Source organism: Sciurus vulgaris, assembly GCF_902686455.1.
Source record: "Sciurus vulgaris genome assembly, chromosome: 3".
Lineage (NCBI taxonomy): Eukaryota > Metazoa > Chordata > Mammalia > Rodentia > Sciuridae > Sciurus > Sciurus vulgaris.
This window is the reverse complement of record NC_136463.1, coordinates 2,351,787-2,379,778: the sequence shown is the minus strand read 5'-3', so window position 1 is coordinate 2,379,778 and position 27,992 is coordinate 2,351,787. Positions and strand designations below refer to the sequence as shown.

At 59.2% G+C, this 27,992-nt stretch overlaps 1 protein-coding gene across 7 annotated transcripts; it reads left to right on the top strand.

Annotated features, from left to right (window-relative positions):
- Window positions 1-27,987, top strand: CARD14 (caspase recruitment domain family member 14). Of its 7 annotated transcripts, none has more exons than XM_079134910.1 (21): window positions 1-143; window positions 7,946-8,176; window positions 9,528-9,665; window positions 10,452-10,777; window positions 12,426-12,593; window positions 13,982-14,101; window positions 14,597-14,722; window positions 15,203-15,352; window positions 16,381-16,476; window positions 18,554-18,696; window positions 18,850-18,944; window positions 20,368-20,428; window positions 20,656-20,848; window positions 22,417-22,543; window positions 22,842-23,079; window positions 23,829-23,892; window positions 24,407-24,515; window positions 25,309-25,482; window positions 26,517-26,638; window positions 26,944-27,059; window positions 27,643-27,987. In XM_079134910.1, the coding sequence occupies exons 2-21, from the start codon at window positions 7,966-7,968 to the stop codon at window positions 27,848-27,850; spliced, it is 2,985 nt and encodes a 994-aa protein (XP_078991036.1). In that variant the 5' UTR covers window positions 1-143; window positions 7,946-7,965; the 3' UTR covers window positions 27,851-27,987. The 7 variants fall into 7 exon arrangements, 6 of the variants coding, with proteins under 6 accessions (XP_078991036.1, XP_078991040.1, XP_078991039.1 ...); XM_079134909.1 differs by lacking the exon at window positions 1-143 and adding an exon at window positions 4,541-5,197; XM_079134911.1 differs by lacking the exons at window positions 1-143; window positions 25,309-25,482 and adding an exon at window positions 4,538-5,197.
- Window positions 27,988-27,992: the final 5 nt, after the last annotated feature.

Below are 27,992 nucleotides of genomic sequence, written 5' to 3'. Positions count from 1 at the left end.
TAAGGCTGCCTCTGTAGGCAGAGCCTGGACAACCTGCCGCCAAACCTGCTCATCCGCTGCTGCTCAGCCAGCCTGAGACTCTCCTCCTTCAGAGCTGCTGGGGAGAGGAGGGAGAGTGCGCCGGGTCTGCCCATCGAGAAGAGGTCAGGAGACCAGGGGAGTGGCAGCGGGTCAGGACGGGACCCCAGGGGCCCGGGGGCGAGGGGGGCCGCTTATCCTCATAGAAGAAATCAGCTTGTCCCATGGTGCTTGGTTAAGTGGTGGAACGTTCTCTGGCTGCTAAGCTCCCCTACTTGGCAGCACAGCCTGGGACAGGAGGGGACTCTGGGCCGTCCTCCACACTGCTGCTCAAGACGGAAGAAGGGGAGGGAGGCGGCCAACCAAGTGTTCAGAGAGCAGGGCAGCCCTGGCGGCGAGGCAGGGGAGGCCCAGTCAGATGTTCCCTGGCACACGGGTGCGGGATTTGAGCCGAGGGGAGCAAGGTAGCGCCCTCCCTTCTGTGCCTGGGGACCATCTGCCTGGTCCACCACATTCATAGGCCATCAGTTCCCCTAACCTTTTCCCAATAAATTTCTCCCTGTCTTGGAGTCCAGAAGGGTGTGTGTGTGTGTGTGTGTGTGTGCGCGCGTGTGTGTGTGTACATGCGAGCGCACCAGCGCTTTCTCCTCCTGGCTTTCCAGGCAAGAGAGGAAAGTGGGTCTGAGAAGAATGTTATCAGGGAGGGTCCAGTCACAGGACCTGCCACTCGGATGTACGGGACCAGTGCCCACAGGCTGCTCCGGAACTGCCCAGGATGAGAGGGGACCCCGTGGAGCTGGGAACCCCCTAGAGCTCCGGATTGAGTTTCTTTCCTGCTAATGCTAACCCCTATTTAAACTGGAAGCAAGTGACAAATTCACTCCCACTTTCTAAACTGCCATCTGGGGACCCAGGGTAAGTTGCCCCGTTCCTCCCAGACTGGACTGGAAGGGCCAGTGCTTGTCTGTACCGACGTGTGTCCTCACCCACATGCAGCCGCAGGGTTCCAGAACACTTCCTAGCCCACAGTCCCCATAAGCCCTCACCTACCCTCAGGGCTCACATGCCAGCAGTTCCTGTCCTCAGCCTCCGGGGAGACCCGGTGTCTGGAGCTGCCCCACTCCCATCTGCAGGCTGGAGCCCGGCCCTTGGGTAGGGACCCGGTGAGGCTGGGGAGTAGGCCTGAGGGCGCATCGCGAAAAAGAAACATTCTGGGGCTGGGGATATGGCTCAGTTGGTAGAGTGCTTGCCTTGCAAGCACAAGGCCCTGGGTTCCAATCCCCAGCACCACAAAAAGAAAGAAGCATTCTGCCAATCCTGGTTTGGAAGCCACGGGTTCTTTGACACTAACTTAATCACAGGATCACTGACCCTGGCTGAAAAGGTCAGTTAGGGACACCCACATTTCCCATCGCTTCTGAGGCTTGGGCACCTGTTTAAATGGGCATCGCATGAGAGATTTGGGAGGAAATGTCGAAATTCCATGAAGGTGCTCTGCTCCTCTTTATTACATGGACAGTTAAGGGCTCCTGCCCCAGAGTAAGACCAGGTCACCTCTGATGGTGGCAGGCCTGGCCCAGTCCAGTCTGCCTTCTGCCCCCTGCCCCCTACCCCTTGGCTTTCACAGAACTGCCTCGGCTGGCGCCTGTCCTCCCGCCCTCCCGTGAGCCTGCACTCTGAAGGATGGCGCCTCCTCCGGGGCAAAGGGGAAAGCAGGGAAGGAGCCCTTCCCACTGGCAACCTCTGACACCTGGGGGTCCCCTCTCCTGTGGCCCCTTGCCACCCAGACCAAGTTTCATTTCTGGGAGGAAGGGGGACGTGGTTACTAACTACCCTGAGGCACAGTCCCCAGCACCCAGTCCACCTGTCATAGTGTGCCTGTGATTTAACAGGACCACTAAATGCAGTATAAATGCTTCACGTGGAAGAACCCTGAGTTCTTCTAAATTCCCACGAAAGTTTAGATCAGAGACGATGAAAACCTTGGCAAATCAGAGACGCATACAGCATCCCAAGCCCCCATGAAGTTTGGAGAGGCATCCCGCCCACCCTGTCGGCTTCCTGTCCCTCCCAGCCTTTCACTTTGCCATGGTGGAGGACCTTTGTATGGGGCCTGAGGACTTGAATTCCCACCAGGGTGGAGTCTCAGAGGTGTTGGTCTGACGCTTCTGGGCTGTGGGACTGGGCTGTCCCCCTGGGGCCAGCACCACCCTGGGCCCCACAGGTCACCTGCCACTGTGCCAGCCCTCCCCTCTGCTGAGGACTCCCTGCGGAGGACAGAGGGTGAGCGGGGTAGGAGGGCTGGCACTGAGCTCCCAGGTGAGCCGCCTGCAGGTGGGCAGGTGAGGAGGCTCTGGTCCCACCCACACTGCACTGGCTGCCTTCTGCCCTCACGGAAGTGTTAGGCAGAGAGCCGTTTCTCTCTGTTTCTCCCCACACCCCACTGTGTGTGTGTGTGTGTGTGTGTGTGTGTGTGTGTCTTTGTAAACTTTTTTTAAAACACTTTTCGGTGAGTTTTGCCGGGAACTGGGGCGTTTCCGTGACTGACTCACAGTTCTGTCGTCCCTTGTACTAGTCCTTGGTGTGGCACTTGACTCGACCTGAGCTTGACCCAGGGAGGCGGCTACACTCACCCTGCCTCTGCTGTCACCAACCAGTGTGCAACCAGGGGAACCCCCATCTGCCAGGAGCCAGGAGGCGTTCCTGGGAGCTCCCAGATCCTGGAATGAGGAGCAAGGCCATGAGGGGCAGCGGGCAGTGCCAGGTCTTGAGGACGGGAGCTGGAAGAGAGGGGACCGGCTCAGCTGGACACTGGACAGCCAGGTGTGGCTGTGGTGGATGCAGGCCTGGGAAGGGAAGGGAAACCAAAGAAGAGGTGGGTGTCTCACTGGCTGTGCTTGCCCAGGGCTGGCCCCGGTCACCACAGGGACCTCCTCACTGCCCCCCTCTGTATCCTGGCCAGGGGGGTAGGTGGGGCCACCAATTACCGTGGGACCTGTTTAAACACTTTTATTGACTATAGTTCTCAAAACTCACGACTCCCCTTTAGGATGTACAGCCTAGGGGTTCCCAGTGCACACAGACACGCACCAGTTTCCGGACTAAAGAAAACCATCCCACATCCTCTAGCTACCACCCTGATAGATGCTGAGGTCCTGGAGACCAGCTGCCAATCACAACGGGGCCGGCCTCTCTGTGTGTGGCCTCTGTTCAGAGTCCAGAGTCTGCACTGGGCTTGCTGCTCTGCGGTCATATTCTGGAAAATGTGAATATTTTTTGTAAACAAGTGCAACGTACCTATTTCCATTCTTCCCTGGACTCTGGTCCTGACGCGGAGCAGGCCATTCTGATTTAGAGAGTCAAACTCCAGGTGGCAAACTCTGCCAGTAGAGATCACAGGAGCTTGCTGGGGCTCCCTGGCAATGGAGGAGGGGCCCTGCAGGACTTGGCCTGTTTCCACATCCCTTTTGCCCTATTTATGTCTCCTGTGGCTGTCATGAGAATTTACTGTGAACTGGGTGGCTTCAAACTGCAGGAATTTATTGGCTCATAATTCTGGAGGCTGGCAGGGTCATGCTTCCCCAGAGAGTTCCAGGAGAGCATCTGTCTGAGCCTTCTAGCAGCTTCCGTATGGCAGAAGGCACTTGTGACCCCTGGCGTGGGCTAGCATCCCTCCCATCTCTGCCCTGTGGTCACCTGTTCCTCTTCCTGTGTCTGTGTCTGCCCTCCTCTTCTTGGAAGGACACCAGTCTTTGGGTCACGGTCGACCTCAGCTTGGTGACATCTGCCAAGGCCTATTCCCAGATGAGGCTGTGCTCGCAGCCGCTGGTGGCCCGGGAACACGACCCAGCTAGTTCAATAACACAGACCTGCTATTCCCCAGAGGAAACAGGATGGAGCTGCTCTCCAGCTCGGCCTGTGGCTGTGGCAGGGGGAGGTCTGACGGAGATGGGGACCTCAACCCAGGATGAGTGGGGATTTTGCAAATGTCGCAGAAATGAATTTAAGGACACATCATCTGGAGGCATAGCAAAGCTGTGTTGGGGCAGCAGGTACCTTGGAGGACGAATGTGGGCCGTCTCCACATGAGGGATGCTTTAGGGTTCTCAGCTCTTCTCTTAAAGGAAACTTGGTGAGCAAGGGGAGGCATGAGTCTATGCTCACAGGACGCTCGGTGGGTGGTGGTCTGCTTGTTCTCAGGATCCTTAGGTGAAGGTGTTTTCCATGGGCTGGTCAGGAAATGACATCGGAAAGTAGCCTGGATTACGGTTTTCTTAAAATGTTGCATTTCTTTGCTTAATCTGTTTATCATGTAGGCTAGTGAGTACTGCACAAGGTCATTTTCATAAACGAGTGAACTTACAATAATAAGACTGAGAGTGAAGATTCATAGATTTCCCATAAACTCGGGAGTGACGGCCTGAGAGAACTGGCTTGGGAACTGAGGTCTGAGGAACTTCAGAACAGGTTTTCAGACTTCAGGTGTATTTCTGGTCCTTCCTCTTGTCTCCGGAGGTTCCACTCATCTTCTTCTCTGCCCTGCCTCTGTTGGCACTCCCGCAGCCTTGGCCTGCTTCCTGGGCCCTTTGCCACCCACTTCCCTTTCCAGCCCGTCTTCCCTGGTGGAAGAGGCTTGGGGGAGGTGTTAGGAGGAACTGGCCCCAGGCGGGCCTTTCGACACTGGTCAGGGCCGCGCCTGTCGATCCTCCTGAGAGTTTCAGGGTTCAAAGCTCAGACTCAGTCTGGAAGCCTGCTTCTGCCTGCTCAGCGGCTGAGGAAGCCATGGCAGGGATCCCTCTGTGAACTCCTGGAGCACAGTTTACTTTTGTGTGTGTGTGTGGTACTTGGGATGGAACCGAGGGGCTGGTGCGTGCTGGGGGAGAGTGCCAGGGCCCGTGGCGCCTGGCACTGTCTCTTTTTCTCCCCGCTGTGTTAGTCTCTGGTGCCTGAACTTTGGTTTTTGGAGCAGGTCAGGTGGCTCGGCAGGGCTGTCGCAGTGTTATCTGGCACTGTTTGGTTTCGGGCCCTTCCTGCTCAGACCTATCCCCTCAGCAGCCTGTAGAGAAGGGAGCCAGCAGCAGCATGCCTGGCCCAGGGCTTGGGGACCTTGGCTGCAGGGGTGAGTCAGACCCCATCCCACTGCCCGGAGCTCCTGCAGACGCGGATCCCGGCCCGTCGGGTGAGTACCTGCTGCAGCCCAGGCTCCTGGGATGCACCGCCGGCTGCTCACAGAGGCAGGGCTCAACCGCCCTTGTCCACCTTAGATGGCAAGGGCTGGGCTGTCTGATTTCCAAGTACGCTCAGGGCGCAGTCCTGTCCTGTTGGCATTTGGCTCCAGCTGGTCCAGCCTGTCATTCCAAACATGAGTCAAACACTGGAAATCATGGATCTGGGAAATGCTCTCTGCTGCGCCCAGAGATGCACGAAGGTGGTCAGCACAGCACTGTGCTAGAGGAGAGCTGATGCGGCCCCGTGTCCACCCACAGGAGCACTGCTAAGCCAGCTGGTCCCCTCGTGTCATTGAATCCAGGTTCCGTTTAAACAGGAACAGAGTGAACATGTCTCTGGAGTTTCAGGGCAGAGGCCACAGCTCTGGGGGTCCCCGTGGACTAAACTGGCCACCCATCCCAAGATGCCAACCAGAGTCACTAGTGGTGATGGAGGCAGGAAGAGCTTATATCAGGGCAGCTACACCAGGAGAGCTCGGCCCTGGCTTCTGGGGCTCGAGGTCGTTGAGGTTTTATAGAAAGGGTGGGGATTTGAATAGGTGGGGGTGCATGGCTGGCAGATGGGGTAATCTTGGTTGGGCCTGCTGATCATGATTTCAGGATTGGTCAGGCTGGGCTTTGCATGATAAGAACGTTAATGTGTGTGGCTTCTCACACCTATAATCCCAGCTGCTTCAGAGGCTGAGCCAGGAGCCTTGTGAGATCAAAGCCAGCCTCAGCAACTTAGTGAGGCCCTGTCTCAAAATAAAAAGTAAAAAGGGCTGGGCATGTGGCTCAGGGTGGAGCACCCCCGGCTTCAATTCCTAGTCCCCCCATACACCCCCAAAAAAGAAAGTTACGTTTGCCTGGAAATAGCTTTGCCTCCAGTCAGAAGATGTTTATCTATGACCCTTGTTGTTCCTGAGTCCAAAGTGACCGCAGAAGAGTGGCTCAGGAGAACTCAGAAGGGAAAAACAAATCAGTCAGAGAGGCCATCGGTCAGAATGGGCCTCTTCCTGAGGAGCCGCGGTTGACAGCATGACCCGCCTCGGGCTGGGGTGCAGTCTTGCCTGAGGCCCTGGGTTACATCCCAAGCTCCACACACAGGCAAGACAGATAAACCTCAAAAACAGGTAGAACATAATGTTCCATGTATATGATACAATTTATGCAAGAGAGTTAACAGTGAAGATGTGGACTATGCCTCGCAGTTTCAGAACATGTCAGGCATCCTTGGCAGACACTCCCACCTGTAGAGAGTGATGTTCTAAATGGAAAGTGATTCTCCACAGGTCCCTCTGGGTAGGAGGGGAGGGGAAAGGAACCATGAGAACCACAATAACGAGAAAGGCATAGCTCTGTCCTTAGCACACGTCCCTGTTGCTCCGGCCCTAGGCCAGAGGCCGACTCTGGGGCCCCAGCACACTGGGCCCGGCCACTCGTCCTAGGGGACCAGTTTCCACCCTACCTTCAGGTGCTGACCAGTGCTGCCAGGTGCGGCAGATGAGCTGGCCAGGCAGGAGCACGGTCAGCTGTGGACGGGGTGATCCTGGTCTCCCTGGAGGGAGCCTCGCCTACAGCTTTGGTTCACCAGGAGACATTAGACCCGTCGTTCCTGGAATCCAAGGCAACCCAGAGCAAAGGAGCCAGAGGCAGATGGGGGCAAAGATGCAGTTTTTACCTTGGCAGGCCCTGGCCAAGAGTCTGTGCTCTTAGCAAAAGGTGCTCCAAGTCCTGTTCATTCCCTCTAAGCAGAAGTCTGATGTGCAAAGTCACAGCGTGGAATCTGCATGGTGGGTTCAAATTTCAGTCACATCCTTTGCAGGACCTTGTGTACATGCTTGAACTAGTGCGCAGTTTAGAACCGTCCTTAGGTTATTTATTTGGATTAATGGACTGACCTGAGCCACTGCAGGGTGGGCAGGCAGAGACCCTGGTGGGGACACAGCTGTGGACCCAGCTCACCTAAAAACCTGGACACCCAGGGTGTGTTCCTGGAGGGCTGGGCAGCCACCTCTGGGCCACATGTTCTCAGCTGGTCCACAGTCGCCTGGACAGCCGCCTTCAGGGGCTTGAACAGGGGCTTGTTGGGTGCACTTTGTGCAGATAGCCCCGGGCGTGTGGGGCCAGCAGTGGAGCCTACCTGGATCCGCTCCAGGAACTGGTCTCTCCTGCTATTTCCTCTGCTTCTTCACGGTTTGACGCCTGTGCACCCCCAGGTCTCTGGTCTTTTTTCTCAGCCTGTTCCGTGGTGCTCTCCTGCAATTTGTATCCCTGCCCTAGCTCCTGGGGCTGCTGTAACAGGGACCCTACGCTGGGCAGCTAGAATCAACAGACTTCTTTATTCTCTGACCGTTCTGGAGGTCTAAGATCCAAACGTGGGCAGGGCTCCTGGGAAGAGCCCCTGCTGCCCTTGGGCTTCTGGAGTGATCCTTGCTCAGCCCTGGCTTGAGCCCCTGGCTCCCCGCTCGCCTCCACAGTCACGGGGCCTTTTTATTCTCAGTTTTGCATTTGTGGTGCTGGGGACTGAACCCAGGGGCGCTCTACCACTGCGCTGCGCCTCCGGCCCTTTTTAATTTCTATTTTGAGACGGGGCCTTGCTGAGCAGGCCTGGAACTTGCCGTCCATCCTCTCGGAGCTGTCCCTTCCCACCACGCGGCAGAGTCCTCCTGCAGCCCTGAAGTCAGTTCTTTGATTCCGCCTCCTTGCGCCCCTTCCAGGCTCCTGGCAGCCGGCCGGCATGGCCGAGCTGTGCCGCACAGACTCCACGCTGACGGCTCTGGATGAGGAGACGCTGTGGGAGATGATGGAGAGCCACCGCTACAAGATCGTGCGCAGCATCTGCCCCAGCCGCCTCACCCCCTACCTGCGCCAGGCCAAGGTGCTGGGCCAACTGGACGAGGAGGAGGTCCTGCACAGCCCCCGCTTCACCAACAGCGCCATGAGAGTGGGTGAGCCTGCGCCCCAGCCCCAGACTCCAGCCGGGCTCCACTTGCCCAGCCGGAGCCAGAGCCTGGCCCAAAGCCCCCCCGTAGGGCGGGAGCCCAGGGCTGCACAACACCAAGGGACTGGAGTTGCAGACTTCGGGAACACTGTTAGTTCCCTAGGGCCACCCAACAAGTCACAAACACAGTGGCTTAAAACAGTAGCAACGGGCTGGGTGCCTGCCATCCCAGCAACTCGGGAGGCTGAGGCAGGAGGGTCCCAAGTTCAAGGCCAGCCTGGACAAAATAAAACATAAAAAGGACTAGGGTGTAGTTCAGAGCCCTCCCCAGTGCCAAACAAAACAACAACAAAAATAACTGGCAAAGGGGTGGTGGTGGATTTCAGTGGTGGGGCACATGCCTGAGGGGTCGAGGCCGGCTTCAACCCCAGCACCAGGAAAGACCCACAGACACACGCGAGTGACGTGTCTGCCCAACACCAGGTGCGGGGCTCCTGCTCCGGCCGGGGCTCTAGGGAAGGACCCCGACTCCTCCTCTAGCCTTTGTGACTCCAGGTGTCCCTGGCCTGTGGCTCATCACTCCAGCCTCTGCTCCCCACTCACACGGGTCTTTCTCTGCGTCCTGTCTTCTTGGGTCCCTTCTAAGAATACTTGTCCCTCGACTTCAGGCCTACCTGATCGAGGGGGTTGGTCTTAACGTCAGGATCTCTGACTTAGTTACATCTGCAGACCCTTTTTTCCAAAGAAATTCACATGAGAAGATCTCAGGTCTCTTGGGGTGCGCTATTGAACCCCATGAATGTCTTTGGAGCCAACTCTGATGGTCTGACTGGCTGTGTCCATTCGTCCCCAAATGGGGGAACTAATGGCGTTACCGTGGAAGGTCGTTACTGAACGAGTCACTGTTGATGAGGCACTCATGGCAAAGCCTCGCCATTAAACCAGGCCACGTGTGGTAGCTGGCGACTTATGGTGTTTGTACCTGGTGGTTTACAGATGGATCCAAGCTACTGATTCCAATTGAGGAATAGGAGATTTGGGCCTGGTTTGGGGCCCACGGCTCTCGGGCACATGGGTGATGTCTGTGCCCTGTGAGCCCAGCCCTGGGCAGAGCACTGGGGTCGCCTTGCTAGCTGCTCTATCAAAGTGGACGTGGCCTTCGCACGCTGCGTGGGGTCGAGTTGTGACAAAATGAGTAGGTTCCCCACTCAAGAAGAGCCCGTAAACAGTGAGGGCGCGTCTCTCCCGGGTCCCAGAGAACGGCCTCACCCCTGACTGCCACACCTGCTGGGTCGGCCCCTCCAGCACTCCCCGAGGGAAGCCTGAGTCTGGGTAGCTAAGAGACCACTCTCCCCAAGGGCACCTGCTGGACTTGCTGAAGACCCGAGGGAAGAACGGGGCCATCGCCTTCCTGGAGAGCCTGAAGTTCCACAACCCCGATGTCTACACCCTGGTCACGGGCCTGCAGCCCGACGTGGACGTTAGCAACTTCAGTGGTGAGAGCAGGCCTGCGCCGGGGGGTGGGCGCTCCCCCTTCCCACCGCCGTCCCAGGCCACCCCCACTTTCCCCTGGGTGGAGGGCCCTGGCCTGGATCCTGCACCCCTACTCGGTGTGCTGGGGGTGGGCAGCAAAAGGACACCCTGGACCCTGGGCTCTACAGGGCCCCTCTTCAACCACCCAGCACCGTAAAGGCCCTGGGGCAGGCCAGCCTTTCTGAGTCCAGTGAGACAGCGCTGTCCTGGGCCGCAGGTCTCAGAAGGGGTCCACTTTCAGAGGCAGAGGGAAGCAGAGCCTGAGGCACCTGGCACACTGTCCAAGTGAAGGCGGGGCCAGCAGGGGAGAAATGGTCGTTTCCCTTCACAGAGTGATTTGGGGCTTCCCTGGAGCTCTCAAAACAGCAGGCCTCCCGCGACTTGGGACAGTGAGCACGAACCAGCTCTTCCTGTAGGCCATTATTCTAGAGTTCTGTTGTGCAGATTTCTAGCCTTCGCGTTTTCCTAGGGAGGAACTGAGATGAGTTAGCTCTGAGCACAGCGCAGCTAATGAGGGGCGTCGGGTCTGAGGAGCAGGCTCCCACGGGAAGCCGAGGGGGCACTCTGCACCAGAATCACACGGCGCCTTTACGTAACCAAAACGCAAGTCTGTTGAGGCCTGGAAGCTTTTATGACAAACAGGTTAGGGCCGTGCGCCCGCACCAGGGTCTGTGGCGGGATGCAAAGGCTCTGGAGGCTGGAGACGGAGGGGTGAGATGGCAGTGCAGCCCCTGCCCCCACCCCTGCAGGCCTCATGGAGACGTCCAAGCTGACCGAGTGTCTGGCGGGGGCCATCGGCAGCCTGCAGGAGGAGCTGGCCCAGGAGAAGGCCCAGAGGGAGGCTCTGTTGCGGCAGTGCCGGCAGCTGCAGGAGCGCCTGGGCCTGGCCGAGGCCCGTGCCCAGGGCCTGAGCCAGCTGGAAGCTGACCACAGCCGCATGAAGCGGGAGCTCAGCGCCCACTTCCACGAGGCGCTGAAGCTGAAGGATGAGATGCTGAGCCTCTCGCTGCACTACAGCAATGCCCTGCAGGAGAAGGAGCTGGCCACCTCACGTGCCCGCACCCTGCAGGAGGAGGTATGGGGACACCTGCGCTGCGGGGGGCGGGCCCAGCCTGACCACCCCAGGGCCTCTGCACATGTCCGTCTGCCTGCCTGGAGACCTCTTCCTTGTGCGCACGTCCCTGCCTCAGACCCTTGGCTGGGGCCCCTTCAGGAAGCTGATCCCACCTCTCCCTAGTGGCCGCCTGAGATGCTGTGCAGAGCCCATGCAGCAACAAGCCTGCCTGGCCCTATAATTCCCCATGGCCTGGATGGTGGCGTGAACTGCCTGCCACAGCATCTGGGCCAGGTCTGGGTATTCTGGGCTCCACATTAGAAGACCCACCTCAACCCACTGCTGGTGACATCTCTAGCCCCTGGTTTGTCCTCTGCTGGCTCCGAGGTGGGGCAGTGCCTTTGGCTCTTTTTCTGTTGGGGAGATTGTCCTCTTATTGACTTGTAAGTGCTCTTTCAATATTGAGGCTCATCCTTGTGATTTTGGCCTTCTTTTTTGCTTCCTGTTGTTTTGTTTCAGTGCTAGGGATCCAACCTAAGCATGCAAAGCACGTGCTCTACCATTGAGCTAAGCCAAGCCCCTGTGTGTTTGCTTTAAGTTTTGAATTTTAATTTTTTCAAATATATTCTCAAAAAAAAAAAAAAAAAAACAATCACAGTTAAAATAGTACCTGGGCTGGGGCTGGGGCTCAGTGGTAGAGCACTCACCTAGCACGCGTGAGGCCCCGGGTTCCATCCTCAGCACCACATGAAAATAACATAAAGGTGTTGTGTCCAACTAAAAAGAAAAGCAGTACAGAAATACCCCGTGCCCTTCCGTCCACACCTCCCCTCTGTCCACACTGCACGCACTCACGCACACCGCCTTCAGTCGCTGAACCCCCGCGCAGGACTCCGGCCCTCCATCCCCAGACTCCGAGGTGTGTCTCCTACAAACAGGCGTTTCCCTGCATCACCACGGCGCAGTGATCATTTCTGTCATCGCATCCATCCACGCTTCCGACCCGACCCACCGCGTCCCCACGTCATCCTTGGCCCGCCTGGGCCCCTCGCGGCATTTCCCTCCAGCCAGGGGCAGGTGGTCGTCGGGTCCCTTCAGACTCCTCCAGCCTGGACCCTTCCGCCCTCTGGGAGAGTCCAAACCCTGCCATGATAGGGTTGGGGTCTGTCTTCGGCTTCCCCTCTGTACCTCGGCTGGCCACCCTGGGGCATGGCCTGGAGATGTACTGCCCACCACCCCTCAGGGGCTGCCACTGGCCCTCCGGTCAGGTGCCGCCACCTCCTGCATGGCAGGTCGCCATTGCTTTCTTACCACTGCGACCCACAGGCCACCTGGGGGGCTCTTGGGCAGCAGCGGGCATCCCGATGCTGGTTGACTTGTCCCGGCCGAGGCCATGATGGTAGCCAGGTGACCACCAGGCTTGGCTCCTGACCGGGGGGTGCCTCCCTCTCTGGCTCATGCACCGCTGTTGGCACAGACTGGGTCCCTCTTCCAACGGCCTTGGCCAGGCGCGTCACCCTGCTCCACACCCTGGGGTGTCCCCTTCACTTTCCGAGCCTTCCCGACGGGGACCCTGTGTGTGAACAGCGTCCTGGACGACAGGGCGCTGGAGGAGCCCGCGCTCCTGCCCTGGACCGCTGCTCACCAGTGCCCTCCGCTCCCTGGACAGCTGTACCTGGCCCAGCAGGAGCTGCAGCGGGTGCACCTGGTGTCGTCCTGTGAGCGGGAATTTCGAGAGAGGTCCCTGAAGATGGCCAGCGACCTGGAGGCTGGCAGTGAGGAGCTGACCCTCCTGAGGGAGGAGAATGAGAAACTGCGCTCGCTGACGTTCAGCCTGGTAGGCTCCGTCCCTCGGCAGGGTCGGCCACGCCCCCTGGGCACTAGTGGGGGGCGTCCTCGGCATCAGCTGGTGGCTTCGCTAAGGTGAGGCCAAGGAAGGCGGGAGACGAGAGTCAGCGTCCACCCACTGTGTGCGCGCGCGCGTGTGTGTGGTGGGTGTGTGGGGGGGTGTGTGTGTGGTGTGTGCATGTGTGTGGTGTGTGTGTGGTGTGTGTGTGGTGTGTGTGTGGTGTGGGGTTGGGCCCAGGGCCTGCTGCGCTGAATGAGGGCTATGCCCCAGCCATACCGCTCTCCGCCACCTTCTCTCTGCTTCCTTCCTCCTTCCCCGGATGCAAGGCTATTGGAACCTCCTGGTCCTGCTCCCTGGCTCACTGCTCCCATATTGCTTTGGAGTCGACTGAGCCGGTCACAAAGGAGGGGTTAGCTCTGAGGCTCAGGAAAGAGCCGGCACGGTGATGCACCCCTGTAATCCTAGCGGCTGGAAGGCTGAGGCACGAGGATCGCAAGGCTGAGGCCAGCCTCAGCAACTTAGAAAGACCCTGTTTCAGAATAAAAAATAAGAAGGGCTGGGATGTGGCTCAGTGGTAGAGCACCCCTGGGTTCAATCCTGGGTTCCAAAAAAAGAAAGAGGGTCAGTGAAAGGAAACGCTCTGCCCGTGCAGCACTGGGTCACTCGGCCACCCTGCCCTCGGCCGCACAGGAGAGCAGGGGTGATGGGGCGCGGATGAACTGGTGTCACGAGTTATGCAGACCCTTATACTCCTTCTCTCTGATTCCTTTCAAAGAGCAGGTACTTAGCCAGGCTCAGGGCTCACTCCTGTAATCTCAGTGGCTCAGGAGGCTGAGGCAGGAGGATTGTGAATTCAAAGCCAGCCTCAGCAACAGCAAGGCACTCAGCAACTCAGGGAGACCCTGTCTCAAAATAAAATACAAAAAAGGGCTGGGGCTCAGTGGTGGAGCCCTGGCCTGGCGTGTGTGAGGCACTGGGTTTGATCCTTAGCGTCGCATATAAATAAATGAACAAAGTCGAAGTCCATCAAGAGCTAACGACATTTTTTTTAAAAAGGGCCAGGGATGCGGTTTGGAGGTTGAACACCCCTGGGTCCAATCCCCAATATACAGGGAGGCCTCTGCCCTCCTTCAGGCATGTTAGACGTGTTGAAGGAAAGGGTCGAAGTGACTTAAGGAAGTCGTTGTCCAAGACGCACCCAGCCTCCTTGACTCTCTGACTCCTTTCCCACGTGTGCCTGGGGCCCTTCCTGCCCAGTGGCCGTAACAGGGAGACAGCCCACTCCACACCCCTGGCCTAGAGGTCTGGGCCGGGGGCCTGTTTCCCCAGCCAGGGCCTCTGGGAAGTCGGGCTTGGCTGACCTCTCTCTGCACCAGGCGGAGAGGGACATTCTGGAGCAGAACCTGGACGAGGCCCTGGAGAGCAAGCAGGAGCTGGTGGACCGCATCCATTCGCTACGGGAGCGGGCAGCAGCCGCGGAGAGGCAGCAGAAGCAGGTGACACCGCAGCCGCCCTCCTGGGACAGGCAGGGCCACCCTGTGTCCGCAGGCAGGGCTCCCTCATCCTTGCCAAGCAGGCTAGCTGTGCTTGTCCAATTTGCTGGCACCTTCCGTCTGTTGCTTGGGCAGAGCCAGGTCACGCCCACACTATGGCCAGCAGACAAGCGACGGAAGTCCAGCAGGAGTTCGAGGATTTAGGGGGACCGGAGATCGAGCCAGGGATTCAATGGAGGGGAGAGCAGGGAGGAGGAGAGGGAGAGGGTGAGGCGGGGTGGGGGGAAATCATAACGTCAAGCAAAACACCCTGCATGTGACAAGCTGGTGCCTGAGCTCAGGACAGCAGGCTCCGGGCCGCAACCCAAACCCACCCTGCAGAAACAGCGTGAATCCACCCACCTCACCCGTGGGACCCCCTGTCCCCTGGCTCCCTGCCCTCCCCCCACCCGGGCCCTCAGAGCCACTGACCTCCACGGCCCTGTCCCCTCTGTCCAGTACTGGGAGGAGAAGGAGCAGACGCTGCTGCAGTTCCGGAAGACACAGGTGGACTGTGAGCTGTACAGGGAGAAGATGAGCACCCTGCAGGGCCAGGTGGCCGAGCTGCAGAAGGAGCGCGACCAGGTACCCCTGGGGCTGGGCCAAGACGCACGTGCCCACCCTCCCTCCTTGCTGGCCCAGATCAGGAGCCCTGCCACCTCCGCAGCCCCACTCTGAATCTGGGTGAGGCAGAGGCTGCTGTTCAGGGGACACTCTCGGCCTCCACCTGTCCTGGATGGAGGCTGGTTCCGGACTGAGGGTCCCTTTCCTCGGTCCACACCAGGTCTCCTCACTCGCCACCTCTGCAGTGTGCCACCACACACCCTGCTTCATTCCTGGCACAGGACATGGAGAAAGTCCACCCCAAATGGTGGCTCTCCTTAAACCCGCACGGTACGTGAAGGAAGTGGGCTGCACACGCGTCTCCCGAGCTCCCACTGCTGCCTGCTGGCTGAGTTGGCAGGAGATGCCCACCAGCAACGGTGCTTTCTCTGGCTGAGGCCCCCTTGGCTCATTGGCTCAGCTCCCTGACTGTCCACCCTGTCTGTCCTGTTTGGCCCACAGGCATACTCCGCGAGGGACAGAGCCCAGCTGGCCATTTCTCAGAGCCTGACGGAGAAGGACGCCCTCCGCAGAAGAGTCTTCGAGCTGACCGCCCAGGTCTGTGAGCTGCGCACCCAGCTCTGTAAGCTGCAGGCCGAGCCCATCACAGGGGTGAGTCCTCCATGGCCAGGAGCTGGTTTGGGGGTGGCTTGTAGGTGGCAGGAAGGGAGCTGGGGAAGAGGAGCTGGAGCCCAGGCAGGGCCACAGCAGCCCTGGCAGGCTGTCCAGTGCTGACTCTGCCTGCCCGCTGGTTCCCACACGCAGGTAGGGCCGTGGTGTCTTGACCATGCCCATAGGCATGCCCAGCCTCCACTGCATCTCCTTTTCTGAAAATATCCACAAGATGTAGAAGGGGAGGGCAGACAGAAGGTTCCGGGCCATGTAGAGTGGTGTGCAGGGTGGAAGTGGCCCAGAGACCATGTGGGCAGCCGTGCATAGACGACTTTCCAAAATGTCGGAGTCGTGTCCTGGAGCAAGTAGCAGAGGCCGCTCTGGTCCCAGAGAACAGAGCCCTCTGGCCAGGGTCTGCGGGCAGTACTGCCAGGCACCCTGGGGCTGGGAGACTCAGCAGAGGTGCCGGGAGGGGTCACGGTGGGAGCTTCTCTCCCAGGTGGAGAGTGGGTGGCTCTTCCTCCTCACCCCAACTAGGTTAGATGCTCAGCTATGGAAAAGGACAGACCCCAAAAGGCAGATTATGCTGCTTCCAGGTGTGGAGTTTGGTTTCCCCTTCAGTTTTCTTTCTTTCTTTCTTTCTTTCTTTTTTTTTTTCACTCCTTTGTTCTTGTTTTTCGTGGTGTTGGAGAGAACCCAGATACCTGATCATGCTAGGCAAGTGCTCTGTCACTGAAAGGCACCCCCCTCACCCCCGAATTTCTGTGTGAAGTATGAATAAACATATATATACAATTGTATCATACATTTATATAAATGCACGTCTATACATGCATTCTCTAAAAGTCACCAGATGCCACTTCTCTAGTCTTCTGGGTGGTTGACTCCTGTGCTGCTGGGGTCCCCGGCCCCGAAGACAGGGACGTCATTGTTTCCCTGGAAGCCTATGAGAGAAGACTGCGGTGTAATGACCCACTGGAGCCCCAGGTAGCCTTCCTGTATTGATGAGCCCCTCTGGCCCCAAGCAGGAAGCAGAGGCCAGGGAGCCCTGCCCGCGGGGGAAGCAGCGGCTCGTGCGGATGCATGCTGTGTGCCCGGGGGTCGAGGGCAGCTGTCCCACCGAGGTAAGTGGTTCCCCAGCCACCCGGCTCTTCCAGCACGCTTGGCCCTGGCCTCTTCCATCTGAACCAAGGGCTTCCCCACACATGAGGAGAGGTCAGTACCCCTGGGAGAGTTGCCATCAGTGAGAATCAATTCCCTCACGGTTCCGAAGGCAGAAATCCAGAAGCAAAGGGTGTCAGCAGGGCTGCCCTCCTGATAGCTCTAGGGGAGGTCCTTCCTGCCTCTCCAAGCTCCTGGTGGCTCCTGGCCTCCTTGGTGGGTGACCCCATCACTCCAGGCTCTGCCTTCATCTCCCTGTGTTGTGCCCTGCTGCACCTCTGGGTCCAAATTTCCCTTTTTGAGAACATGAGTTAGTCAGCTTTCTAATGCTGCAAGAAAATGCCTGACATAATCAGCTTAATGGAGGAAAGGTTTATTTTGGCTCAGTTTCGAGGTTCCGTCCACGGTTGCTTGGCTCTTGTGGGGCCTGTGGAGAGGCAGCACACTGTGGCAGGGGGCGTGTGGTGGAGCAAAGCCGCTTACCTGGGAGTGGCCAGGAAGCAGCGAGGGAGAAAGGGCCCTTGAGGGCTCGCCCCAGTAACCTAGCTTCCCCCCTCCAGGCCGCACCTCCTAAAGGTTCCACCACCTCTAGCAGCACCACAGGCTGGGGCCAGGCCTCCAGGGGACATTGCAGATCCAAACTATAGCACAGAGACCCAGTCCTGTGGGATTCAGGGCCCACTCTGATCCAGTCTGACTCCACCGTGGCTCAATTTCCTGCAAAGATCCTAGTCCCAAATAAGGGCACATTCACAGGTCACCAGTGGACGTGAACCTGGGGGTGCAGCTCTATTTGGCACAGAAGGCTCCTGGGTGTCTGACCCACTTCGATCTCTGGAACTTCAGGTCCCCAGCATCTGCTCACATCTTCTGGCAAAGCCAAGGGGTGGTCTCACTGTAGGGGCATGTGGGTCTAGGACACCCAGGGTGAGGCCGAGGCGCCCCTGCTAAGGGCTATCAGGAGCTGGAATGAGGACAGGAGACCAGAGGGAGCAGAGCCCTTCGACCACTGTGGCGGGCAGGCCTGGTGTCTCCTTCCTGGATGATCCCAGCAGGGAGCATCTGGCACTGTCCTGCACCCCAGAGGGCAAGTTGCTTAGGCCCACCTGCTGGCCAATCTCCTGGAGAGTTATGGGAAGCCAGGCGTCCCCCCAGAACCCTGAACCCACAAAGCAGGGGCAGCTCCACGTTCCAGGCCAGGACTCCACGGCCTGGAGTCTTGGCCTGGTTCCAGGCTCACCACTGAGCCACATCCCCAGCCCTTTTCAGTCCCAAGCTGGGCTGGAGCACGCTTGGCCCTGTTGAAAGCCCTCCCGGCCCCAGGTGTAGCACGTTCCTGGGCAGCCATGGGAGGGACTGGGAAGTGGGGAACCTCCCCTCTCAGAACTGGCTCCCTCCCTCCTGCACCTATGATCTGATGGTCCAGGGACCCGCTCTCAGCTTCCTCTGGGTCCCTCCAGTGCCTTAGCTCTGCTGCTCTGCCTGGAATGTGCCACACCCCCAGGCCCACCCATCTGGCTCCTCTGTCACTTCCTCCAGGAAGTCTGCCAGGGCTTCCCCACCCTGCCCAGGTTGCCCACACCCTGCTGCGGCACCCTCCCTCACTGTCTGCATTTGCCCTTTGCTCCCCTACCCCAGGGGCAACACCTATCTTCAGGGGTACGTTGACACGGGCAAAGGGCCTGGTGCATAGTAGGTGCTCAGGGAATTCTCAGAAAGTGAATTCAGAGCCACTCTGTCCACCGGTGTCCTCCCAGCCTCCCAGCTGCTCTGAAAGCCCCTCTCCAGGAGGCCCCGCTCCGCCCTCACCAGCAGCAACTCCGCCTCCCTGGGCCTTGGTTGCTTTTCACACAAGATGGGACAGGATGCACCAAGAGGCACCCAAGAGCCCAGTGACACTAAGCACACAGCAGCCGCAGAGATCTGTTCGAGGACCGCGACCTCCACGTGCTTACCCTTCCTCCCCGTGACCGCGATGTGCTCTCTCCTTTCCCTCCCTCGCCGGCTCTTGTGCTGCCGCCCTCCATGGCCCACCTCCAGGCCCAGCTCTGGTGGGACCTGGACGCGACGTCCAGCCGGGAACTCGTGGACAGCTTCCGCTCCAGCAGCCCTGTGCCTCCCAGCCAGCAGTCCCTGTATAAAAGAGTGACAGAGGACTTCCGGGAAGACCCCGAGTCTTTAAAGTAAGAGGGGAGGCAGCCGTGGGGTCCAGCTCAAAGGGGACATTGAGCTAGACCCTGAACCATCTGGGCATGGACACTGTGGCTTGGGAAAGGGCTGTAGCCTCTAGGCTCCAGAGTGGGTGACATACCCGAGCGGCTCCTTGTGCTTCCCAGAGGCTTCCGGGGAATCTTGGAGGTGGACCCAGGAGCCCCTCCAGGGGCTAAGGGAGATGGCACAGACCTGGATCATGTGACCCTGGACAGGGCAGGTGAGTGCGCTCGCCCTCTTTGACCTCTGTGGCATCGCCCCTCCCAGGCCACGGGCTGAGCTGCAGGGCCACACATGAGGCCACCCCAGGACTGGCAGATGGGGGTGAGCTTGACCTCAGCCTTGTCCACACTGCCTGGCCACTCGGACCAAAGCCCAGCTGCTCTCTGTTCACTGGGGCCTCTGTGCCTCATCTAGAGTCCAGGGGAGATATTCACAGCCCTGTCCGGCTCAGCATGTGTTCAGATAACCACAGACATGCGTGTCCCCACTGATCTACTCCTGACCTCCCAGGTGATCAGGAGAAAACTGGCTTTGGTTCCTAGCTGCTCCCGGCAGGGACGCCTGCAGTCTGGACCCACCTGCTGGGAGCATCCTCCCTCTTGGGAATGGGTCTCTGAGGCTCATGATTCTCCTGGGGCTTATTCCTCATGTTTGTGATGAGACTGGTCCCTTCTCCTTCTCAAGTCTGTGGGCACTTGGGAATAACCTTACCTGGCTCCCCACCCAGTAGTGCTTAGCTCCCGTCTGCAGCCACCAGGGGACGTGAGCGCCCCACACTGTTTTGCACAGGTGGCCTTGTGGTTCTGTGGGTCTGGGTAACAGAAACCTTCACCTTACAGGCCCAAACATGTCTTTATTTGTGAGAGTGGCAAACTGAGACGGCCCAGCAGAGGCAAACAGGCTGGCTGTGAGGCCCTGGCCGGGAGGGGCGCGTTCCTCTGCTTTGCTTCTGTCAGGAATCTGCATCATGCCCCAATTACATATACTCTTGGTGGCCTCGACCCCAGACCATCCAGAGTACATATGATTGATTTAATCTGGCTTTTTATGCAATCATGAATGGATTTTTGCCTTGAGCTGGGCAGAGGCTCCTATGGCTGACAGCCATTAGGTCTCCGCTGGTTCGCGCCAGCTGTTTGCAGGGTGAGTAGCAGACTTAAACCTCCGGGAACAGCCTCTGGTCACAGGCTGAAAAGTCAAATGCGGGAGCTTGGGAGCCAGGGGACATCAAGTCCTCGAGCTCCCAAGGTGGAGGCCTGCCCAGGCCAGCTGGCCCCTGGCAAGTGCCAGACTGCAGTCGTGCAGAAAGGCCCCAATGGACAGGCAGGTCCAGCCAGTGTCATGCCAGGTTTGATTTTTAAGCAAAATAGAAATCCAGGTTCTGGGAGAAATGTCCCCATCTTCAGAGATGTTGGCAACTCGGGCAGACCTCCCGAGATGACAGGAGCAGCTGTCAGTGCAATGCTAGGGAAGATCAGAGGAAGCACAGAGGCAGAGCAGGAGGAAGAGAAAGTCCAACCTCAGCAAAGGGGGGCCACGAGGGGCGCCGAGGCCGGCGGGAGGGCTGAGGCCACACAGGTCAGCGGGGTCAGCAGTGGGGATGCTGAGGTGTGGCTGCTAAGTTCCCACTTTCCTCCCAGACCTTCCCCAGCCTGAGGGCAGCCCCCAGCTGTCCTCCAGGAGCCTGGACAGCCCTGAAAGGTGAGCAGCTCCCGGGGACCCTCTGCCAACTGGGGAACCAAAGCCAGGATTTGCAAGAGCCCAGCGTGACCATGTCCTCTCACCGTGGGAAGGTGACAGCCTTTCCAGGGAGACAGGGTCATAGTGGGGGAGAATTCCAGATGCTGGGGCTGAGGGGGTGCAATGGGGAAACGGCCTTGCCTGCCCCTGCCCCGGGCAGCACTGAGCTCCACATCTGTCCACTGCAGCCTTGTCCCTGTGCGGCGGAGGCTGGCCCGCAAGATCCTGAGCCAGGTCACAGTGCTGGCCTTCCAGGGACATGCACTGCTGGAGCAGATCAGCGTCATCGGTGGAAACCACACGGGCATCTTCATCCACCGGGTCACTCCAGGCTCAGCAGCGGATGAGATGGCCTTGCGCCCGGGCACCCAGATTGTGATGGTGAGAGTAGGCGAGGCCCTGCCAGCTGCCAGCCTCCTGCCGGTCATGGTGGGGTGGGTGCGATGCAAGTAGATCCGCAGCTCTGCCACGCGGGTGCGGGTGCCGCCCTCATCTCTAGGTGAGGTTGGGGCGGGATGGCCAGCACCCCTCTTGGAGCCCGGCCTCTGGGAAACCTGGAGCTCGAAAACTGGTCCTTCTCCAGGACAGGCGAGAAGGGACACGGGGGGCAGTTCTGAACAGGGGTCTTTTTTCCCCTTCGGGGCTGGGGATTGAGCCTAGACCCTTGTGTGCTAGGCAAGCACTCCACCACTGAGCTGCGCCCCAGCCCCAAACAAGGATCTTTTTTTTTTTTTGGTACTGGGAATTGAACCCAGGGGTGCTTGACCACTGAGCCACATCCCCAGCCCTTTTCAGTATTTTATTTAGAGACAGGTCTTGCTAAGTTGCTGAAGCTGGCCTTGAACTTGTGATCCTCCTGCCTCCACAGTTTTCTAAAATGCATTTTCCTAAAACTTTTCTTTATTGTAAATGCACAAACCAGAAGAGAACGTAAACGTGCTGATCCAGTGTGTGCAGGGCAGGGAGGGTGAATTTGATGTGACCTTAAAAGAAGAATTATTAAACTTCAAGTATTAAAAAAGCACCAAGAAACATGCAAATCAGGCCACACCCCTTCCCCAGGCTCACTGTGGGCCACAGAGAGGGGCCAGACAGGGTGGGCCAGTGCCCTGGGCAGGAGCGTCCTGGAGCCTTTGCCACAGGGCATCCACAGCAAAGGGTCTCAGCTTGGATGGTCGCCTAGCCGGCTCCTAGTAGGATGCCACTGGGATCCTTCACTCCACCCCTGGCAGAAGGTCTCAGTGACATTTCCACAGTCCTAGGAGTCCCAGCCACCGGCTGGGTGGTCAAAGCCACTGAGACCCTCTGGCACTGGACAGTCGTGGTGTCTTTTGGGACAGCTCAGTCCTAATGGCCTAAGACATTGCTTACTTTTTATCTCATAGCAAAAAGATGCCCATTCTCCGAAAGGTGACCCACGAGTGAAGTGGGCAGTGGAGGCCCCAGGGTGTGGGTCTTCACCCATGGGGAAGGCAGAGGGGAGCCCTCCCATTGAGATATCAGGACCGGGGATGCTGCCCAACACCCACAGTGCTCAGGACAACCCAGGACAGAGTGGATGAGCCCCTAGTGAGGAGTCTCAAGGCTGAGAAGCCCACGTCTGGGACACTCCAGAATGTTCTAGAATGGAGGTCTATTTTTCAAGAGAGGAAACTGCCTATCACAAAGACCTTGGCTTCAGCGGCAAGGGGCTGGGTTGGGGGATGACCCTCAGGATCCACCGTCCACGCAGCTTCGAGGCCCGCCTCCCTGTCCTGCTGCACAGCCTGCCACGAGGCTCCAGTGCTGTGGCTGTGTTTGGCCGAGGCTCATGGGCAGTTGGGGAGGTCAGAGGGTCGCTCTCCAGGGCTGCACCACACCTGCCCCAAGCACCTGCCCCAGCTTTCCTGGACTCAGAATGTGACCACAGAATCCTGGTCCAAAGTACTGACCCTGGCACTGCCCCTCAGGTGGATCACGGGGCGACGGAGCCCTCCTTCAAGGCCACCCTGGAGAGCACAACTCTGGAGCAGGCGGTGGGGCTCCTCCGGAGGGTGGGGGGCTTCTGCTGCCTGTCGGTGAAGGTCAACACTGAGGGTACGGTGCTGCCCCTTCACTCCTGCTCATCCACCCAGCCCTGTCCCTGTCCTTAGGCCCATGGCTGTGCCACAGCCTGGCACCCAGGCCCCCCAGAGCCAGGGCTGCTCAGCCAGCTGTGCCCTGAGTCCCTGGGGTCCTAAGACAGCTGCCCCCCTCCACTGACTCTAGTACAGATTGTCTTTCCAGACACTGGGGGAGGGCCCTTGTTTCTACCCTACTTTGACATTCTAGAACCTTCCTTGTGTGTAGGCTCAGGAGCCTGAGCTCATCAGTCCCTCTCATCCTCTTTTATCAGGTTATAAGAAGCTGGTCCAGGACCTGGAGGCCAAAGTGGTGACCTCGGGAGATTCCTTCTACATCCGGGTCAACCTGGCCATACAGGCGAAGGGGCAGGGGGAGCTGCAGGTGCATTGCAATGAGGTCCTGCACGTCACAGACACCATGTTCCAGGGCCCCGGCTGCTGGCACGCCCACCGCGTAGACCCCTGCACCATGCAGGACGGGGAGCACGGTGCCATCCCCAACTACCCGCGGTGAGAAGCTGTCCCAAGCCCGTTCGCCCCAGAGAGGCCCGTGGGATGACACGCATACTCCTGCAGCCCCTGCTCAGGAGCAGAGGGTGGGAGGAGGGACACTCCATGAAGGGCTCCTGCCAAGACCACCGCTGAGGGTCTCCTGCTGACAGTGCCCTCTCCCTGGACAAGGAGGGACCTGGGGTCATTCTAGCGCTCTAGACCCAGTGTTGGCACAACTCGCACTTGGTGCTGGGTCACTGGTGGCCTTCACACTCACGAGTCACGCCCCACGCCCAGTTGTGAGGCTCAAAAGTGTCCCCACCTTGCCACATGTCCCCTGGTTTTCCCAGGACCCAAAGGCCTACATCCAGGGCCACCCCTCAGTCCTGGGGAAGCTCCCCCTCCCCCCGGGCATTGTCCAGGAGCGACCTGTGGGGACTCAGGAGGCTCACGGGCACAGAGGCGTTCCAGCCCAGCACCCCTGGCCCCGTCCACTGCGAGTGCCCCAGCAGGCCAGGGAGAGGCTGCCCACGGGCATTTCTGACTCCAGCTCTCAGTGCCATGCTGCCCGCGGAGTACCCAGTTCTACCTCAGAACCACTGAGTGAGCATCTCGGGGGGCGTGGGCCAGGCTTTGGAGTCTTTGCTAAGCCCTGGGAACTGTGAAGGCTGCCGGAAGCCCAGCAGCAGGGCCACCTCTCCTGCCCGGTGCTCCTGGACGTGAGGGCAGCCACGGCAGCTGGGCAGGGGCTCTCCTTGTCCCTGCAGGGCTCAGCAGCAGCTCATCGCCCTGATCCAGGACATGACCCAGCAGCGCACGGCTGCCCGCAAAGTGAGGCCCCAGGTGGCTGTGAGGGGTGGGGTGCTGGCCGGGGGTCCTGGGGACAGGTGTGGGCTGCTCTGGGCAGGGCAGCGTCGGTGTCCGGACTTCCAGACCTTTGCAGGGTCCGCTCGCCTGCCCGGCACCCTGTCTGCCTGCTATCTCCCCATCCTCCATCCCCCTCCTTTCCTCTGAGGCTAGTGTCGTGTGCTCTCTGCACACAGCACTGGTGGGCTGCTGAGCACCCACGTGTCCCCGACAGCAGCTGGATGGTCCTGCCTGGAACCAGCAGTGCCTGGGTGTGGGGTCGCTTCTGTTCCCTCTGCCTTTTGCAGAGCCCCGCTTGAGGCTATCTACCTGGGGACCCTCCTGCCTGCCCAGTGGGCACAGCCTGACGGCCAGACCACACTGGATCTGCTTGGGGTGGGGGCGCGTGCTGTGGTGGGGCTGGGGAGGCTGGGCCCCACCCACATTGGTGGCGCTGGCCGCTCCTCCTTACCTGTCTCCCCCACATCCCTCCTGGCAGTCTTCTGGGGGAACTCAGAAGCTGGTGCGCATCGTCAGCATGGACAAGGCCAAGGAGGGTCCCCTGTGCTCGTCCTTTGATGAGGGCCAGGAGCCCAGCAGGGTGGAAGGTGAGGCCTGGGAGCTGGGCTATTGGCTGGCGTGGCCAGGTGGTCAGCTTGCTCAGGCCGAGGCCTCCCGTTCAGGCTATGGGGTTAGGTCTGCTTTTTAAGAATGCTGTTTGATGTCTACGTGCCCTTCTGGATGCCCCTGAACTACGAATCCGTAATGCCCTCCAAACCTACATGCCCTCCTCTATGACCTGCCCCAGGGAAACGCCCCAGAGGCGGCTGGCGCCCTCATATCCCCGGCTGTCTCTCTGGATAGTAAAAACTTGGAAACTACCAGTGGCCCCTGGGATGGTCATTTAGCCATCAGTGTGTGCACAAGGTCATGACAGATTAGCACAGACCCCTGAGCAAGAAATATCGCACAATGAAGACCATCGGAAGTGAAGTTAGAGCAAGAAGAACCACTTTTGATTTATTTTCTCCCTGAAGCTTTCTTGCAGTACATAGTACAAGATGGCTGTTGATGACAGAAGAGAACATAAGCTTCTCAGGAGTCGATGGAAGGGCCGGGGAGGAGGCAGGCTGAGGACCTAGAGCCCTGGGGCAGGCCTGGAGAAGGGGGCGGGGCTCTTCCAGATCCTCTGGAAGGAGAAAATCCCTTGCTCTGTGCTCCTTGAGGGTCCAACAGGATGTCAGGGCCTGAGCCACTCTTGCTGAGCCTGGAATCAAGGAAATGCCCTGCGGGGCTGGGGAGGCACCACAGTGGTGCTAGACGGAGGCGGTCGTTACTCTAGGTGCTGGGCTCCCGGCTGCCGTGGCCTGGCGCCCCGCTCACCACCCCTCTCCTCCACAGATTGCTCCAGCGTGTGCTTCTGGACCGAGAGCTGCTTCACCCTGGCACCCTACAGCCTGGTGCACCCCCACAGGCCCGCCCGGCCCCGGCCCGTGCTCCTGGTGCCCAGGGTGGTCGGGAAGATCCTGAGCAAAAAGCTCTGCCTCCTCCAAGGGTTTAAGAAGTGCCCAGCAGGTGCGCTCTCACTTGGCCCTGCCAGAAAGGCCTGGTCTGCTCTCGAGGAAGCAGGCGCCGCAGGTTACTGTGTAGTTTCCTAGGACTGCTCTAACAAATGACCACACACCGTGTGTTTAAAGAGACAGAAATTGTCCTGTGTGGTGGATTCTGTGGGAGGGGCCGGAGCGAGCCAGGACTGGGCAGCTTCAGTGGGGAGCCGCCAGTCCCCCGGCAGCCGGTGGCTGTGCAAAGGCACAAGGCCTGAACCTCTGCAAGGCGGGTCGGGTGAGGCCAGGGGACAGTCAGTGGAAAGACCTGGTGGGCTTCATCTTTGATGCCCACCTTGAAAACAGAATAGGAGGCAGCTAGAGCAGAGCCCAGTGAGGGTCTTAGGGACCACTGGACCCCAGGGCCAGTGGAGGTGCTGGCAAAGCTGCAGCGGGGGAAGGGCCCCTGAGCCCGACTGGCTGGCAGCCCCAGACCAGGGCTCAGGTGGAGGGGCGGCCAGGAAGAGGGCAGGTGCTGTCCTTACTGGGGCCTGGCAAAGCAAGGCAAGCCACTCAGGAGGGCTCGAGGGCTGCTCCTGGGCATGCTCAGCTGCACAGCAGGTCTCCGGGGCCGGGTCGTTCTCCACCGTGGGGGCGTTCTAGGGCGTTGGCAGCACCCAGCCTCTTCCTGCTAGATGTCACAGCAGAGCCCTGCCCCAGCTGTGGTGGCTGCAAATGCCGCTGGATGAAAAACGGGGATCTCAGGGGCTGAGGGGATGTCCAGCCATAAGAAGCTGGACTTGTAGGTTTGGAGCTTCAAGCACACATCTATCTGCTCATCCACCTGGTCTGTCCATCATCTTCCACCTCTCCCATCCCACATCCCGACCCTGGTGGTGCTCCTGCCGTGTCCAGGTCTGGCACAGACTCCTCCTGGTGGGAAGAGCAAGACCAGCTCTCTGAAGGGGCCACCCTTCAGAGCCAGCTTTTCAGGCTGGCTGGTGGGCCCCCTGAGGACCCCTGTGCAGTCAGGTGTGTGAAGGTCCTGCCTGATGTCACCTCCAGGGTACTTGAGCCAGGAGGAGTATGACAGCTGGAGCCAGAGAGGGGACATCATCCAGGAAGGACAGGAATCTCATGGCTGCTGCTGGGTGACACGCCAAGCTGTAGAGTCCCTCATGGAGGAGGTAGGGGCCGGCCGGGGCTGCTCCAGGCACTGCAGCTCCCGCCTGGGCTGAGATCTGGGAACAGCCCCAGCCGGGTACTCTGTGGGAGGGACCCAGGTCCAGGAGACCTTGGGCAAGTCGACTCCTGAATCCTCAGCTACCTGGACTCAGGGGACTTAACAATGCATGAGTGAGATGGGGACGAAATGCTCCCGGGCTGCAGGCTCTAGCACAAAAGACGTCCCCCATAGACCACAAGGCTTCACTTCATACCTCCTCCGAGGCCCACGACCTTGACTCGACTCCTCCTTCCCACTCCCCCAAAGAACACCCATGCCCTTCTGGACATCCGGTTGGACAGTGTCCGTGGCCTGCATCGCATGGACATCTACCCCATCATCATCCATGTCGCCATCAATGAGAAGAATGCAAAGAAACTCAAGTAGGTGCACCCTGGGGGCTGGCAGTGGAGTCTGGACGGGCACTGAGCTTCAGGAAGCCAGGCCTGTGCCTCCAGGGCCAGCTAAGGGGCTTCCAGAGCTCAGGCTGCCCTGGCCCTGGAGTGCTTCGTCCCACAATCTCAGGATGAAGGTCGAGCTGCCCTCCTCCAGGAGAGCACCTGCCACCTGCCCTCGCTCAACTGCCCCCATCGGTGGAAATTATTCTGGGGCCCAGGCCTATATGCTTTTGTTTGTTTGGTACCAGGGATTGAACCCCAGGTGCTCAATCACTGAGCTCTGCCCTTTTAGTATTGTATTTAGAGACAGGGTCTCACTAAGTTGCTCAGGGCCTAAGTTGCTAGGGCTGGGCTTGAACTTGTGATCCTCCTACCACAGCCTCCCAATCTGCTGGGAGTACAGGTGTGTGCCACCACACCTGGCTCAGTCCTAGCTTCTTTATGAGGTCCCCTCAGGTGGGTCACTGTCTGCATCCAGGGGGTCTGGGCAGGTGTCATGCCTCTGGCTCTCTACTGGGGAGCCAGGTGACCTTGCTCTGCCCTGAAGCCCCACATCTCTGCCACACAGGAAAGGCCTGCAGCGGCTCGGCACCTCGGAGGAACAGCTCCTGGAGGCAGCCAGGCAGGAGGAGGGAGAGCTGGACAGAGCCCCCTGCCTGTACAGCAGCCTGGCCCCCGAAGCCTGGAGTGACATGGACATCCTGCTGGGCTGTGTCCGCCTGGCCATCGCAGATGAGCAGAAGAAGGTGGTGTGGACGGAGCAGAGCCCCTGCTGATGCTGACAAAGCCTTCCGGGGCCTGAGGGCCCTGAGTGCTGTGAAGGCTGTCCTCTCCTTTACTCAGCCTTGGGGCACAGCTGGGCAGATCAGCATGTGGGCCTGGCTTCCTCGCTGGCTGGGGTCTCACTTTGCACCCTCA

What these genes read in the sequence shown, in the direction of transcription:
- CARD14 (XM_079134909.1), top strand. Translation starts at nt 5,101, where the DNA reads ATGCCTGGCCCAGGGCTTGGGGACCTTGGCTGCAGGGGTGAGTCAGAC. An exon ending in AGCCTGGACAGCCCTGAAAG is followed by an intron (nt 20,429 to 20,655) that starts GTGAGCAGCTCC and finishes TGTCCACTGCAG; the next exon opens with CCTTGTCCCTGTGCGGCGGA. An exon ending in GGTGAAGGTCAACACTGAGG is followed by an intron (nt 22,544 to 22,841) that starts GTACGGTGCTGC and finishes CTCTTTTATCAG; the next exon opens with GTTATAAGAAGCTGGTCCAG.